General features: G+C 38.7%; 1 protein-coding gene across 1 annotated transcript in view; it reads right to left on the bottom strand.

The window, feature by feature from the left end:
* Positions 1–2,729: 2,729 nt before the first annotated feature.
* Pwwp2a (PWWP domain containing 2A) overlaps positions 2,730–18,273 on the bottom strand; it is a 40,589-nt gene continuing 25,045 nt past the window's right edge. Inside the window, exons 4-5 of the mRNA XM_055610715.1 lie at positions 8,039–8,292; positions 2,730–4,995 (exon numbers count right to left, since the gene is read on the bottom strand). Coding sequence (XP_055466690.1) covers positions 8,141–8,292 — 152 coding nt within the window. The 3' untranslated portion in view covers positions 2,730–4,995; positions 8,039–8,140. The remainder of the gene's footprint in view (positions 4,996–8,038; positions 8,293–18,273) is intronic.

Here is an 18,273-nt window from a genome sequence, read left to right on the forward strand (position 1 = left end):
GTATAAACCTATCTTTGTTGTGTAAAGCTACCTAACATATTATACCCGATTGGTTGATTAAAGGCCTAAAAGCTGGACAGGAAAGAATGGCATAGGCGTAGCTAAGGAGAATCACGGGAAAGACAGACAGGAGAGAGGAGGAGAACACCATGATGGATTAGTCTCCAAAAATGGTATGGATGGAAAAAAAAAAAAAAACCCACCAAATATAAGCAAGTATTCAGAAGATTATGGATGGGAGGTAGCACAGACAAGAATGGTTGAGGCAGATGGCATTGGATGGGGGCTAGGAGGTGGATAGTGAGGTTGTTGAGACTGTGTAGGTGAAATATCTGCCCAGCCCAAGGTAAATAAATAGACAATTACAAAATCTAACAGGTGTCTGCCTTATTGTGATAGTGGGTTAAATAATACCACCTTAATTGGGCAAATAATAATAAACATTATATAGCTCAACACCCATTTTATACACACACACACACACACACACACACTTTATAGAATAGGTCACAACCATTCATACCTCCAGTTTCGGGGAATTTGATGCCTTCTGACTTCTATGGAAACCAGCCTTGCATATATAGCACACATATACATACAGGTAACATATTCATTCACATAAAATGAAAAATATTTAATGGCCAGGCATGACTTTTATCACAGCACTCAGGAAGCAGTCAGGCTGAACTGAGGTGAAGGCAGCCTTTGACCCTATCTAAAAAATAACTGAATAGATAAAAACCTAAATAATTAAAGTTTGTGCTGGAGTTACAGCTCAATGGCAGGCTTGCCTAGTGGGTATGAAGCCTATGGTCAGTTTTAGTATCACAAATGCTATGGATGTGTATTCCACTATACATACATACAACAGCACCTTAATTGGACATAGTGGCTCTCACTGTTAATCCTAGAATTTAGGACTGAGGTAAGAGAACAGGCTCAAGGTTGAGGCTAGCCTACGCTATAGTGAACTCCTGTCTCATTGTTCGAAGAAGTGGCTGGAATTCTGTCTCTTCCGTATACTGTACAGGGAATACTAACATTTCTAATTCCTTCCTGTCTGACATGAGCCCACTCCAGAGTTCATAACTGGAAGAGACCAAAAAGGACTAAGCTAGCCTCAGAACATGTGAATGACTTCATAAAACCCTCCAAGGTTAAAAATACCTTTTATATTTCAAAGCATCAAGAACTTCAACTTCCCTGGTCGAAAGCTGGTAATTACTGAAGCTGGGAATGAGTTACATGAATTTTTTTAAAAGATACATTAAAAAAAAACTTATGTATGTGTGCATGTTCATGAATGCCTGCTACAGCACTGTGTGGAGGTCAGAAAACACTTGTGGAGTCAATTCTCTCCCTCAACTTTGTGGGTCACACAGATCAAACTCAAAACAGCCTTAATTTCAAGCACCTTCCCCTGTTGAGCCATCTATCTCACCAGCCTCCACCTTTACAATTCTTTTGGATAGGGATAATATTTTAAAGATTACTTTCAATTTCCCACACCTCCAAGCTATGAATAAGGCTCATCATACAGAAGCTTGCCAAGCCAAAACTTAAAAACATCCCATATCCTCCTTCCCTTCACTCTGGGCATAGGCCTATTCTCGCCCCAATACCTGCCATGGCAGCCTACAGAGAGCAGTTTGTGGTGGTGACTGTTGGGCAGGTCACAGCTGCCTAGTTCCCTTGCTAGAACTGCTCTCAGGCCCTGAGAGTCAGAGGCCATTTGGTCATCACGACAGATATGAAGGAAACTGCTCATGAGGAAACAGCTGTGCTGAAAGAATGGCACTGCTCTGCTGTGGGTGTGTACTAACACTCACCTTGGGCCATCACCTGGGCTCATGCTTGTCACATCATAAGCCAACAAAATGCAGCTTCCAGTCAGTGTTGTCACCTTGAAACTTAGGACTTGAAGCAAGATAGTACAGCAGCCCTGAGGCCAGGGATGCAAGAAGAGAATGAGGTTAGAAGCATTTAGATGTTGAGGACATGGGCTTGCTGGCTATCTGTGGGACACACTGTCTGCAAGCATGGTTTGACCACCCTGAATAATGTGCTCTTGGCAGCTGTATCTCATAAACTGATCCCAGACTCCAGTGGCTCCTTTTTATGGATATTCAGGTAAACTGAATCAACCAGTGTTTGACATTAAAAATTCCACATATCCTCTGTAGAACCAGGCAGCCAGTTTTCAGAAACTATTTATTTTCCTAGTAACCAAGAATTTTTCATTCACAGGTCAATCCTATAACCTATGGTAGGAATCAGTCTGTATGGGCAAGACTCCTCCTTAGGGACTTGGGGGGTGGGGGAGGTAGGGGAGCCTGAAGTTGATATATGTATAGCATGATCTTAAACTATAACCCCGAGTGCTGAGATTACAGTCCCCATGTGCCATCTTACCCAACTATGGACTCCTTACAGTTAAAATCAAAGAAACCTACCAATACTGTGTAGTCACCCCAATTGTATAGGGCAGGCTGCTTCAAACAGAAGAGCAGTCTTTGTATACAGGGCCCTCATCAAACTGTGCAGCTGGCTGGCCTCTACCTCTAGTGAGAAGAAATCCCATAAAGCCTTTAGTGACCAAAACCTGCATGTCCTTCTTAGGACACATTACTACTTCCCGAACACAAAACTGGATTGGATTTAAAGTACAAAGACAAAATAAAAACCACTTTTAAAGGTAACCTCTACATAGTAAAACAGTTTTTAAATAATTAAATTAAAAAAAAATCAATGACTTTATTGGATAACGTTACACAACATTCTTTAACATTTAACTCTGAGCAGATGGAAGGTGAGAAACAATGTGTCATTCAAGTCTACAAATAAAATAGGCCTGTGAAGATTTTAAATAACAGACAAAAGGTAGCATGAAGCAGAGCTTAAATATTAAGCAACTAAAGCAATAGAAATGAAGCTGTAACATGGTAGGCCTAGATTTTAAATACCACTGTCTTTTTTTTTATAAATGAAAATCTAGTTTGTATTAAAATGCTTTTAAGGATTTGTCATGAGAAAAAAATATGTAGATTTTTCAAAACCTGATCTCTCCCAGTGCTTCTGCCTTTTTAACTTTTTTTAATTTTTTTTTTATTTTTTTTTATTTTTTGGTCAATTCCATCACTCTACAGATAAAGATTTCTAAAGCTTAAAGGTCTTCCTGATACAATCCATGCATAATTCCACATGGCTTGGGAGACATCTGGTTCCTGAGTGAGCATGAAAGGTACTGCTGGTGTTGGGGGTCTAAGACAAGTCTGACCCCAGAGCCTGGAGCTGTGATTCAAGTCTTTCCCACAGCTCCCTGCTGTTATAGTTCCTGAGCCCATTTGATAAGATGATGTCATGGTATGGAAGTCTCCAAAGAGATCACTGTAAAATGCAGTCAGGATTTCCCAGCACTTGCAATATGTTAGGGTCTGAATTAAGCTCACTAGACTCCAGACTACCCGGCTTTTCTTCTTGAGTTACAAATCAAATCACAGTCAGCTATAGTAAATGATGTAAAAATACCACCCAGAGCATATTCTAACCCTGAGCAATGGGCTGCTGGGTAACCTCACCCACACAGAAAGATCAGAAAGTGAACTCTTGAGCCAAGTGCTCCTTCATCAGTTGTGTTGCTTTGAATAGGTTTTGTGAGTTAAGTTTCTTTTTTCTTTTTGGCTTTTTTCTTTTTTTTTTTTTTTTCTTTTTGTAGTAAGTAATCAATATGGTGTTATCTTTCTGGTTTAAAAAATAAATCAGTATTGCCACTAAAAATCTTCAGTTTTATTATTAAAATTACGGCACCATCAAATATAAAATGCTTTAAAAATGTAGTACTAGCAGGTCCATCGGATTTTCTCATGTGTTCTCCATTCATGAAACAAGAAAAATTAAGGGGTTTCATAGTATGTATTTACCAAAGACAAAAATCTGTGGTCTCGGTTAAGAATTCATGTTTGATGTACCAAAAGTTTAGGCTGCTTTCATGGATCTGTTTCTGCCACTTGTCCCCCAGGGCCAATTCCTCTAGACACCTGTGAGACTTTTCTGCACTGAAAAGTAGGGGCTTCTTGCTGTGGAAAGAGGTGCAGATCAACACTGATGCTGTCACCTTTTCTCAACAGCACCACTCAGTAAGGGGAGAGGCAGTAATAAAAGCCTGTCCAGCTCAGGAAAATTATGAGCTAGTTCTTGGGAGTGTACCATTTCATTCCAAGATCAACATTAGCCTATCCACTTGGGGGTCAAAATACGAAAAGGTAAGAATGTGGTTATGAAAATGTGCACAAAATGTTAAATACTAGTGGCAAATAAATACATCTTATTATGTTCTAACAAGCAAACATATATTCAAGATAATACAGCCCTGTTTTATTAAAAGAAAGAAAAGATCAACATTTTACTTGTGGGTGGGGTGGGGCACTTAACCATCCTTTCAGCAGGATGTCAGATCATCTTCCTCTTGTTTCTACTGGCACCCTGAAGGAAACATTGGCCTTAGCACATGTGACCATTGTTCTTTCACAGGAGTGCCATTTTAAACACACCTCTGCTCACTTCTGAACTCATAAACATAATCCTTAGAGAAAGCACAAAGGTTAAGTATGCAAAACAATTCCACATTCCTGCACCGTCCCATGCCTGGTAGGCCTGTCCCAACTACTGTCACATTCAAAAGAAGCTACTGTCAGTGATTCTTCAGCATCACACTCAAGTGCATCCTGCACCTGTGTTATCACTTTTCTCCTCACCTCATGCATAATTTATTGCAGCAGTTTGTTTCTTTTATATATATAAAATATTCCCTAATACCTTTTCTTCCATTCAGTCTACTTTGCAAGTGCCCCTGTATTGATGACTGGTTTTAGTCACTGCCTTAACATTTACTTCTTAGTGCAGCTTAAAACTCCAATCTTATTCAGTCCTGATGCTCTGTTGTTCTGTCACTGCGGTACACGTCCAAGAAACCAGCAATCTGCTAATGTCTTTGTGCTGAAATACAATAAACAAAAGAAAATGTAGTTAATCACAGGTAACATGTGAGAATAAGTCCTTGTTGTTTTATGTCCTCCAGATCATGGCATCACACCACATTTCTTTTAAAACATTTGACTTTTTAAAGATGCCTTATTTCCACTGTAGACCAGTAAAAAAATTGTATAATTTATCTGAGCACATCTGACCAAATTCCAACACAAGTGGCTATTGCCTGAGTCCTTTTCTTAGGAATATTCCACCTAACAGCAAAAGAATTTTGACTGTTCTTTATGTTGCTTATTCTAAATTAAAATACATCAAAGTATCAGAGATAGACCCCTAGGAAACATCAGCCTTTCTCCAACACATTTAACCTTCAGTCTTTTTAAAATGTTCTTTTAGACAGAATCTCATGGTGTAACTCTGGCTGGCCTGGAACTCATAGAGAACTGCCTGCCTATGCCTTCCATGCCCACCATACCCAGCCGTACCCCACTTCCTCCCCATTTTTGAGACAGCATTTCTTGTAGCCCAGGATGACCTCAAACTCGCTATACAGTGAAGGCTGACCTTGAGCTCCTGATCTACCTTGCCTCCATCTCTTGAGTTCCTGGATTAAGGGGTATACCATCAAAGCTAACTGCTTAGTCTTAAACAAATTTTATAGAGAACCAAGATACGTTAAAAATCAGCTGTAGATCACAGTGTACTATTTGCACAAAGCCAAGAGAGGACTGGAAGGAGCCTCCCCAAAGTCAGACACACCAGAGGCATTGAGAGTGCCATTTTATTACTACACCACTCCAGTGCACTAATCAGTGCCTCTTATTACACCTGACCACCACAAGGCAATCTTCAGTAAACTTCTGCGCAAAGACAGGATCACAGGCACTGGCAGACAGTGTGGCTTATAGAAAGCACTGCCAAGCAGCAAGGTCAGACTGCCCAACATCAGCAAACAGGTAGCACACAAAGTAGCGGTGACCCTCTACCATCCAGTCCTCACTGTACCCTCAACATGGGAGCTGGAGACCCAAGACAGATGATCTTTGCATCAGTTATATATTTATAACAAAGACAATGCTATTTCAGGGGAATAATGAAACACACCCAGAAAGCAGAAGGAAAAAAAAGCACCCATCTTTCCCAATATTTAATACTTCAAAGTCTATATTTTTCCCATGGTTTGACAGACTTGTTCTAAGTAAACTTTCCAGTGTTAACATGGCTCATTTGCTTCCTGGATCAGGGCCTATAAAATAAAACTCCATGGGGCATTCTGTCATGTCTTTCAAGCAATGGAAAATACTGTAAACTTTCAAGCCAGGCTCAGTAGCATATGCCTTTAATCCCAGCATTCAGGGAGGCAGAAGCAGTTGGATTGCTGTTGAGTTCAAGGCCAGCCTGGTCTACAAAGTGAGTAAAGGTCTGGGAACCCTATCTCAGAAATAATAATAATAATAATAATAATAATAATAATAATAATAATTATTATTATTATTATTATTATTATTATTATTCAATGTTCTCAAAATGAGATGGCTAGCTAATATGACTAACAGACATAGACTCACATAGAAGTTTGGAAGTGAACATACCCTTTATAAACTGAAGGGAAGGGACGGAGACAGTTTCCCAACTGTGCCTTTCAAAATCTGGTTTTAATGTAAGGCTTACTGAAGGGCAGTTGAAGACCAGAACAAGAAAGCCAAGGACTACTATAAGAAGTACAGAAAGTCAAATCCTCTCTTCTTTAATATATTATATTAAGGTGGCTACCATGCCTATTTAGATAAGAGCCCAAAATTTTGATATAGTATTCAATGGAAAATGTTTCATTTTGAACCAGTATCAAAGTTCACATGCAAAGATACAATTCTCCATAAACAGTATGTCAAATAACCCTGGTATATCCCCATCCCAGAAGACTAACTATTTTTTTTTAAAGAAAGTAATAAATGATAAGTTCAGGAGCTAGAGACATAGCGCAGTGGTTAAGAGTACATTACTGTTCTGCAGAGGACCTGAGTTCCATTCCCAACATCCACATCAGGCAGAGGATGCCTGTAATTCCAGTCCAGAGGACTTGAAGCTCTCTTCTGGCTTCCAAGAGCGCGCACACACATCTAGCACATATTCTCACACACACATAAATGAAAATAAATACAATAAATAATAAAACATAAAAAGTTCAAAAGGAACAATCAAAATCCATAAACCTTTCCTACCATGTAAGAGTCCAAAATCAGTTTTATACGTTATCCATTAAGTCACATATAGCAATAGATTACAACATTTTGATCCTATCATACCACCTCTAAAGTTCTGACTCACCTTATATAAACGAGTGAGTTTCAAGATTTACTTACTAAGTATTCATTTACATGTTCGTCTTTTTTTCTTTTTGAAGATAGGGTCTCACTATATAGACCTAGCTATCTTAGAACTCCCTATGTTCCTATCATAGGAACTTCCCATTACCAGGTTGGCCTGGAACTTGGAGAGCCACCTGCCTCTGCCTCCTGAGTGCTGAGCTTAAAGCCGTGCGTGCCCCACCACACTAGGCCCCACATACATATTCTTAAACATTATTTTTTCTCTTCTTAAAGGCAGATACTCCCAGTAGTCTAGGCTCTTCTCGGATTTACTGGGGTAAGGAGGATGATCTTGAGCTTGCTGCCTCCACCTCCTAAGTGCTGGGATTAACAGGCTTGTATCACCATGCCTGGTTTATTCAGTGCTAGGGATGAACCCCTAGCTTTGTACAGGCTAGACAAAGGCACTCTACCAACTGAGCCACATTCCCATCCCCTACAATCTCATGCATACAGTAATAAGTAACAAATGAGTTATAATAAGTAACAAAGGTGACAAATATTAAGTGACAAAGACTGAAACTGTGAAAAAAAAAAATGAACCAGTCTCTAATTTTCAGGAAGAATCAGCCAACTAACATAAACCTACATTGTAAAGCTTGACTCACAAGGCTGCTCTCAATACATATGCTTACAAGAGGCTCTATTCTAGAAAAGTGTTTTCAGTTCCTGGAAATTATTACCTAAAGGAAGTACAGCCAACTACCAAGGTCAATAAAACTAATGTCTTCTGAAGGCTAGCCTAATCTGCTTCAGGGATGGTTAATGATGATGTGGTGCCCTCTTCACTTCCTGGCAGGGCTTAAGACAGACAGACCTGCCCGCTTCACTGTTAACTTCAATGCTCCCAGTCTGAATCCACAGTGGTCTGTCAGACACTGTAAGGGAGCAGCAGGACTCGTCACTGTCTGATGTAATAGCTGCCATTTGTTGAGACCTATGGTAGAAAAAACCAAGTTAACAAAAATAGAGCAGTCAGTAGAGTTCTTTTTAATCCATCTTAACAAAAAAAAAAACTTTTTAAACTAAGACCAAAATTAATTTGAATTTTTCTAATGAGTTTATTCTGGATAACTTGCAGCTTCGGACTATAAAGCTTTGGAACTGGAGAGCCTGAAAAGCCAGGTGGGTACCCCTACCATGGCCAGGAGAGGGCACTCTTGTGTACACGTCCAATTAGAGGCAAAATGTAACCTTGTGAAGTACTCTCCAGTAAGCCTATAATGAAAAAGGAGCTAACTAATGTTTTATGTCCCTGAGCAAAAAAAAGAAAGAAAAGAAAAAGGTTTACCATCTAATACTAGCCTGTTCTTGGAGCAGTCTTCATATGGATGGTCCAGAGGGCTGAAGTTTTCACCTCACCCATCCTACATCATTCCGTAGACCATCAAAAGCCCCTTTTCCTTGAATGTTAATGATCATCCTTGCATAGCTTCGGTTCTAACTGGCTGAGAACAAGAGGATTTTTTTAACATGATAAACTTTATCGTTTAGGCTTTCTGTTCTGAACGAAGCCTAAAATGTTGAACATAAGTCAAATGAAAGACTACTATTTTAAGCATGCTGTTGTTCTGCTTTTGAGGCAGGGTCTTACACCAACTACATTCCTGGGGCTGGTCTAGAACTCTCTGTAGCCTAACCTTAAACTCCTGCCTTGTCTTCTGAGTGCTAGGATTACAAGCATAAGGCAGAACATCCTGCTTTAAGTTTTATTTTTAAACATATTTGGTTACGTACTTATATGCCTGGTTTTACTATAAACAAATCCCTTATCATTAGCACAGCCAGCTCTGGGATTATCCATTTATTACTATTTACTATTAAAATTCACAATCAGGCAAATGCTAGGCAGTGGTGGTGCACACCTTTAATCCCAGCACTGGGGAGGCAGAGGCAGGTGGATCTCTGCATTCTCGAGGCCAAGGCCAGCCTGCTCTACAGAGTGAGTTTCAAGATAGCCAAGGATACATAGAGAGACCTTGTCTTGAAAAGAAAATTTCATTACCAGGCAAGGCATAGCTATGCATACCCTTTAATTTCAGGAGAAGCAGAGGTAGGTTGATCTCTGTGTTCCAGCCAAGCTTGGTCTACAAAGCAAGTTGCAGGACAGCCAGAGCTACAAAGGGAGGCCTTGTCTCAATAAATTAATTAAAATTTCAAATCAAAAACAGAAGAATAGTAAATTATAAACTTAAGCTCTCCTGATATTGAAAAACCCAATGTATAAACACAATCATCTCTGAATTCTAGTTTAGAGAGAAATAACTCCTTAAAATGAGGTTCAGATAGTAAGGTTTTACACAGGAATCTAAGTGTACTGATAACGGAGGCATGTGCAACTACAGAAAAAAGGAGCTAATGCTCTAGAGCTTGCTTTGGGCAACTTCCACTGGACTTCGAGATCACCACACACACCCTCCAGGAACCACCCAAGCCCAGAAACTATGGACAGTGTACAGAGGCTGAGGGAGTTAGTCAGAGGTATGCATTTGTGTTTCTTGAAACAGGGTTTCTCTGTGTAACCTTGGCTATCCGGAAACTTGTTATGTAGACAAGGCTGGCTCAGAACTCAGATATGCCTGTTTCTGCCTCAAAAGTGTACCTCCTTACTAAACCCAACCAGTTTTCTCTAAGAGTAAAAGTCAACCATGCTCCAGTGAGTGGACACCAAGGGTTATAATAAAATATAAATTTTTAAAAAGTTGGTGGGTGAATCTGGGAGCAGTTAGGGGAAAGGGATGAATCATATCCAAATAGATTATATGCATGTATGAATGCCTCAAAAATGTTTTGTATGAGTGTTGTGCCGTTTGAGTATGAGTATGTGTATGAGTATGAGTATGTGTACGAGTGACAATGGAAGTTATAAGGCAACATTGGAGCAACTAAAACTGGAGATAGAGATGGGTACTAGGAACTAAACCCAGGTCATCAGCAAGCACAAGTGTTCTTAAACCACACCAAGCTATCTTTCCAGCCCCAAATAATTCTACTTTTAAAAAAGAATTGGCCTCTGATTTTATGTAAACAAGCACAAATATAGGTGATGAACTCACCTTTCCTGTTTATTTTTCTCTACTGCAACCCTTAAAATGCTAAGTAAAACCTCAGCATATCAGCTCCAATACAGAACCTGCCAGGAACTTGGTGCTAACGCTGAAGATGAGCTTTCCCTCAATCCTTTCAGGATCTTGAAATTTTCTTTGGAAACTTATCACTCAATAGGCTGTCTATTAGGAAGCGGTAAGGACCACTGACTACGATGCAGTAAAGGGAAGGATCCCCCCCATAAAAAAGGCAGCAAAATGTCAAGCTCAAGTTACTTATTTTATCCTCTAAGATAAAGCCTAAGTGTGACAATGGTGCTCTCCTAGGAGCAGCAGAGATCATGAGGCCAAAGAGAAGAGGATAAGTACACAATCTCCCTTGAAGAGTCAATGCAAGGAGGAAACAGGAGACTATGCTTAATGCAAAGCCCAGAACAAAAGTGAAAATTCTGACTATATGCATGTAGCTATGATTCTACTAAACACTCATATTCTAATGCAATATAATGCAATATAAGCAAGAAAAAAATGCAGAAGTCTCTTTGTAGAGACATTCTAGTTTTTTAACCGATTTCTGATCACACAGCTTTAGACAAACCTGGAAGATAGTTCTTTCCAGTAAACTTGGACTCACATCTAGATATGTCTCTCCCAGACAGATCCTTTTCTAAAAGTTGAAGTGAAGGGAGAAGGACTGATCATATACTTAGCCAGGTATTTCCCTCCGAAATCTCCTACCCAACACATGTGCAAACAGCTGCCCCTCTTTCAACAGTTATTTAAAGGTCAAGGCCCCAATAACATACAGAACATACACAGAAGCTGTGCAGACTGGCCAACTTCATGTCTTGAGTCAGTCTTCCTCTTTGTTTACAAGTAAAAGATTATTTCTTTTGTGTGCACACAGAAGAGCCTGTGTGTGGAGGTCAGAGGACAATTAAAGTTGTAAGTTCTCTCCTTCTACCTTGTACCCAGAGATCAAACTCAGATTGTCAGGCTTTGCAGCAAGCTCCTTTACCTATTTTACGATCTTGCCAGCTCTACATGGCATTTTTACTTATGCCTATGCTTGCTGTGAGCAGAATAGGAGAGTACTAGATAGTCTTGAAGTGTGTTAAGTTAAATGATCATATAATGAACTTTAATCATGATTTCTATATCCCACATATAATTCCCATGACCACCAATAGTTAGTCTCCATAAATGCCAGCTAAAACCAGCAAGTTTAGCCACACATGGTGGCAAAAATTTGTAATCTCAGAACTCAGTGAGGTAAAAGGCCGGACCAACAGTCCAAGGCCAATCTCAAAACAGAAACTACCAAACTCCCAGGGAGTATATGCTACTTCTAGATATTTGTGGTTAATAGTGCTATTATAGAAACTTAGATAAAACTTTTCATTTATGCTAAGTATATAATGTTTGTATATAATGTTTGACAGATAGTATCAAAAACTACCAAAATGAGGTTTCTATGCTACACACAAGTGGCTGGTAATATGAGAAGTACTTACACAGACCTTGTTCCAGGCTTTAAAGACTTAAATTATCAAAACTACCTCCTGATGTGGTACTCTCCCCATGTCATAGATGATAACATGAGGTGACCTGCCTCATGTCTAACTCAGATCAGAGTAAGGTTAGGGCATCTGGATCAAAAGCACTTTCAAATATGTGCCTAAAAAGTGAAAGACACTACTCTTTGCTTGAGAAAAACCTGCTGTCAAGCACAGCTAATGCAAAATGTTAATGCTGGAACTCCCCTGCATCACAGCTGTTATTTATCTATTTTCTCCTTTACTCTTATCTAGATGGTACTCTTACCTTTCTACAGAAATAATCTCTTTAAGCAACCAAAAACTTCCAGTTCATTTTTCAACTGGGAAAAATATTCTCCCCAGGTATTCAATAGTTTGGTTTTGTTTTCCTTTTCTGGAGAACACAAAGTGAGTTAGCCTTATTATGCAGCCTGGTCTAACCTGAGATCAGGATCCTCCACACCAGACTTCTTCAATAGCTTCTAAAAAAAATCTTACATGAGAGTTAAATATGAGACACAAATGACTGCAAAATACCTTTAACAGTTTTTAAAAAGAAAAGACACCCTTGCTAGAATTTACTATGCATTAAATTTTGACTCCCCCTTCACTTCCAATGAGACAGGGTTTCTCTTTGTATCTCTGGTCATCTTGGAACTTGCTGTGCTAACCATGGTGTCCTTGAACTCAGAGATCTACCTGCCTCTGCCTCCCAAGTGCTGGGATTAAAGGTGTGTGCCATCACTGCATGACATGTTTTTTTTTTTTTTTTAAAGTTTAACCATAAAATTCCAACACTCCAGGCCAAGTGTGGCAAGCAGTTCACGCAACACTCAGGAGTCAGAGACAGAAGACTTGACAAGAAAATGTCAAGTTTGAAGCCAGCCTACACTACATGAGACCTTGTCTCAAACAAAACCTTAACATACTTACACCCACCCCTAAACACACATACACACATGGAGGGGGCACTAATACACTAGCTATGAAGAACTTGTCTTTCCCTTGTAGACAAGGATACCAGTATAAAAACTATGAGGGGTTTTTTGCTTTTTTAAGACAGGCTCCATATAGCCCAGGCTGGCCTCAAACCTGCTGTTTAGCCAATGCTGACTTTCCTGACTGACCTTCCTTTTTTTTTTTTTTTTTTTTTTTTAGACAAATTTTTACAAAAGAATGTAAAGATTTTATCTTACATCATGCCTTTAGAGATGGGCATAGTGGTGCAGGTCTACAGTCCTGATACTTCAGAGGTCAGAAGTCAGTGTCCCATATGCCAGAAGCAGAGTTACAGGCTGCTGTGAGCTGCTGTGGGTACTGGTGTATTTTCATCTGCTGACACAATTTCTTCAGCCTCCATTATTATCAAAATAATTTAAATGACTCCATTAGTCACAAGAATTATCCATGCAATTGTTACTATTGGAAGATTATTTTAATTAAAAATCATTGAATAGGTTAATGTAGTCACCTTAATTCACCTCAAACTTTTACTGCAATTCTTAAGTAGAAAGCGTTGTTAGCACTGTTATCTACATAATCTCCCCATGCAGGTTTTCAGGTACACAGCAAAAAATCCTAAAAGCAAGCATTCCTAGTACCAATTCTCAGCAAATTTAAAACCCTATTAAAAATACTGATTATAAGCCAGTCTTGTAATCTCAGCATCTGGGAATCGAAGGCAAGATTGTCCTGTGCTAGAAAGTAGCCTGAGTTATTATAGTGACCTACTTTCAAAAAACCAAAATGAGGGGAAAAAAAAAAAAAGCAAAGCAAAACATCCAGATTACAGATGGACAGTGGTGATGGTTATATAACACAAACATACTTAGCACATTTAGAGCTGTACAAATGAGCAATGGAGATGGCTCAGAGTTCCAAAAGCTTGCTGCTCTTCATTTCCAAACACTTACATTTGGTGGCTCACAATGGCCTATAAGGTCAGCTCCAGGAAAATTAACATCTTTTTGCCTCTGAAGGCATTTGTGTATGTGGCATGCATGCATGCATATACACACACACACACAAACACACACACACACACACACACACACACACACACCAGATTTTTTTTTTTTTAGTTGTACAATTAAAATAGGTTTTAAGATGATAAGCAAGGGCCAACCTGGTCTACATAGCAAGGCTACACAGTGAGACTCTGTCTAATTGGTGAAAAAAAAAAGGCAAAACATTAGACTGAGTGTGGTGGCACATGCCTGTGATCCAATACTATACTCAAGCAGCTGAAGCAGAAGGATCACTGCATGCCCAACCAGCCTGGACCATGTAACAAAATCCTCGAAAAAGAAAGTATGCCCCAAAATGGTAAATTTTAAGTCATGGGTATTAAGCATGCATAAAATTATAACTCACTTTAATAAGACAAAAACAATGTTATTCTTAACTTAAGATACAGGGAAAGTAAAAGGGGAAAGTCCTTTTGAATCATCCCAGCTAGAATCAACTGTCATGGCAAAAATACTCAGATACTCTGCAAAAACTATAATAAATCATTTACCACTGTGACCTTTTAATTCATGAAATTATGGCTGAATGAAGGCCTCAGTACAGTAATAGTATACAACCTGTAGACACACACAGTAAGAGCCTTTCAAGTCAGAACCAGGTGGAAGTAATGAATGAGGATTGGCCACTCACTGTCTCCTGGCAGGAAATGGAATGACACCAGCCCAACATTAGCTCTCTATTCTGGTTATTCATGTTGGATTGTTAATGGCTACATTTGCATAGCTCCAAAGCAAAAACCGAATATGCCCCTCCTTAGAAAATGAATTTCACTGTCTGGCTAATTCCCTATTTGAAACCATCACTGAACATAAATCTTTGAACTAAACTAACTTTTATAGGCATGTTAGTGTGCCACCAGTTCAGCACAACCCATAGAACATTCACACCTCAAATGAGAATATCTAATTTTAAATACATACTATAAACTTCTGATTTCCGGTCCTCAATTCAGTTATTCAGTATAAAGGCAAACTGGCCACTTTGCAATGTCTTAAACATGTGTTTCCTTCAATAAACAACTTTAGAAAGTAACAATTTCTCTTAATTAGCTAAAACTCTGAAACAGCCGATTTTAGTACCAGTTCTATGTTGCCTGCCTACAGTGTCTTCAGAAATAAATTCCTGTTTGCTCTACATAATATTAATCTATAATCACCATCACTAACATTTTGTTCCCAGTCACTTGTTACTGTATGCCCTATCATACCAGCACAGAAGACCCCACAGTCAGCCTGGGCTATAGAGTGTAATCCTGCTCTAAAACTCGAAAACATTAAAACAAAAATATCAAAATCACTTAAGAGACTGGGGATGATGAAACTGTTAGTAGAGTGCCTAGAGGAAAAACCTGAGCTCACTACTCATTATCACATAAACTGGTGTCGTGCTGAGCACCAGGAATCTTGGCATAAGAGGTGGAGGCAGGAGGATCAGAAGCTCAAGGTTGGGTTGTAGCCCAGCCTGCCATACATGACAAAACACTTAGGGACAACACCATCAAGTCATAGACTTCAGACAAGTGAATCCTAGTCTTCCCAACTCCTTCACAAGACTCTTACAGGTCACCTGCTTTGTGGGGAAAAAACTGGATAAATCTCTCTTCTAAATGACCATTCTATTTCCTTGGTTTCTCAGTTCGAAAAAAATGAAAAAAAGAAATAATTCTTTTGGTGTTTTAAAATTTCTAAAGACACCCTTTGACAACTTTCTCACTTGGTTTCTGCCCTTGCTCATTCTAGTCCTTTAGTCAATTTTCTTCCAAAATGAGACAACAAAATAAAAAATGCTCACTTGAGCTATGACCATACAGAAAGTGCCTCTTATCTTCTCAGAGAAAACTTTGTATCTCCCCTTGCAGTAGATACTAGATCACCTTGCTTGGAAAATTCTACTAGAATACTTTTATAAAAGAATATCTCACTCTAAAGCCCTGGGTGATCTAGAACTCACTCTGTAGACAATGTTGGCCTCGACCTCAGAGAGAATCAGCCTTCTAGGATTAAAGGTGCACACCAGCAAACAGAGCCAAATACATCTTTTGCTTATTTTTTCAGGCAGGAATTCCTGATGTAGCCTGGGCAATCTCAAAGTCACTCAAATCCTCTTGCCTCCACCTCCCAAATGCTAGAAACTCTAGAACATACCACCACACCTGACTGAATGTTGTTTATAAACTCCACAATCACTGGTTGAATTTTCCTTCGTAGCTTCTGAAATAGCACAAATGGTTTATGCCATAAAGGTATATGTGCCAAAAGCACCTTACTATTAGCAACACCCACTTTCAAAGTCACTACTACAACAAAACATCCCAGATCACTACAAATCGTTTTAAATTACATTTTATGCGACTCCTGGTTTAAAGCAATTTTCAAAGATAACCAAATAAACAAGTACTTTGATCTAAAACAGTTACTCAAAAATCCTGGAGAGATATTTCCCTTACAGGCCCTCCACCACACCATGAACCTTCTAGCCTGTCACAATCAGATATTTAGTTTCTGTTTGCAGGAAAGAATATGCATCTTTTTTATTTTATTGTGTGTTTATTAAAATCAAAAAGCATTGACTAAGTTCCCCAGAAGAAATTCTATTCTCTTTCTCAGAAATAATCAGGTATTTAGCCTTAAAAAGCTAATTTCCAAATTTTGCTAATCTTAATATTATTAATTCCATGCTAACTAATATATCTCACACTGGATTATTTTAGAAATCCACAAAAAGTTTACCTTTTTTGAATCTCAAGCAAGTACCAAACTGAAATTATATCAAATTTAAAAAACCAGAAAGCTTGGAAGCAACTTAATTTTTGAGATCACCTTGCCTCCACAGGCAGTCAGACTCTGTTCCCAGCACTCAGGAGGCAGAGGCAGGCAGGACTCTGAGCTTGAGGTCAGCCTGGCCAGCCAAAGTGACATAGTGAGACTCTTTCTCAAAAGTCAAAATATCTTAGGGAAACATGGACCGTGTAGAAAAATAGGAAGTTAGATTACTAGCCCCAAAAGCAGTGGTATCTGAGGCATAAGACCAGAAAGCAGACCAACCATGATTACCTAATTTTTTTTAAAGCATATGACAATTTATCAAGGCTAAAAAGAACAAAAACATACAAAACAAAACAAAACAAAATTAAAAGCATTAAGAGAGGTTGGTGGGAACTAGAGTTCCATCAGCTGGCATTACTACAGACCCTCACTGTAGCTCCTGTAATTTGAATTTTACTTAGATAATATTCCCTGACGGGGCAAATAAAAAACTAAATCTGATTTCTCACCTTTTCTAATTACTATTGCAAAGAATAATTTTCTACTATTTTGAAACTGTTCAAAGCTTTTTGAGAAACACACACAAATAATTTGGATTTAGTTGATTTTATTTACAGCTTTTTTTTTTTACATTTCAATGCATTACACAATTACATTTCTCATTTTCTGACCTGCAAACAGATTACCTTAAATGGAAATGCTTCTTAAAACTATCAAATTAGGTACATCCAAAATGCAACAATTACACATGACATTAATTCACAAATTAATTACTAGGCCTGTCCTAAGAATTTAGGAACAGCCAATCAGGAGAAATCTGACCAAATTTTCACTCAATTATGTATATACCCCAACTAAAACCTATCTAATCTCCCAACCATAAGTCCAAAAGTTTGTTATGTCCTCATTGGACAAGAGAGTGGTAACTCAAACCTATCCAGTCTTAATTTTCATCCCAAATACTGGGCAATGTGTATAGCAGGCTCTATACCTAAACAGTAAGCATCCCAATTTGTCATAGCAAGCATCTCAGTTTGTCAAACACCTAATATCAAACTTTTATACCATTATGTGCATAGAAAGTCTAAGTGTTCACTAATAATAAAACAAGTAGACATTATCTACTGTTCCCCCAGCTCCAGCCCTTATTAAAACCCAATATGCAAACTGTGTCACATGGTGACAGGCAAAAGTTTGTGTGTGTATGTATGTGTGTGTATGTGTGTATACAATAGGTACAAATGGCAATTAACAGTCCCTGCAAAAATTGTTTCATTTGACACTATGGCTTCTATGCCTTAGGATGGTTTTAGATTTCAAAATTTGAAAATAATGATAAAATCTCACTTCCTTAAGAGAAAATTTGATAGCATGTTCAGCTTTAAGCTTCTTAGTCTAAAAATGGCTAGATATTAAGTATAAAACGCCAACTGATTTCTCCCCAGTTTGGCCAAGCTAGCTGGTGGAAATGATTACTAACTAGCCGGGGAACTGTAGCAGCTCCAGCGGTTCTCGCCTACCTTATTGTCCATGTTCACGT

This window comes from Psammomys obesus, unplaced genomic scaffold, assembly GCF_907164565.1.
Source record: "Psammomys obesus unplaced genomic scaffold, mPsaObe1.curated_primary_1811, whole genome shotgun sequence".
Taxonomy (NCBI): Eukaryota; Metazoa; Chordata; class Mammalia; order Rodentia; family Muridae; genus Psammomys; species Psammomys obesus.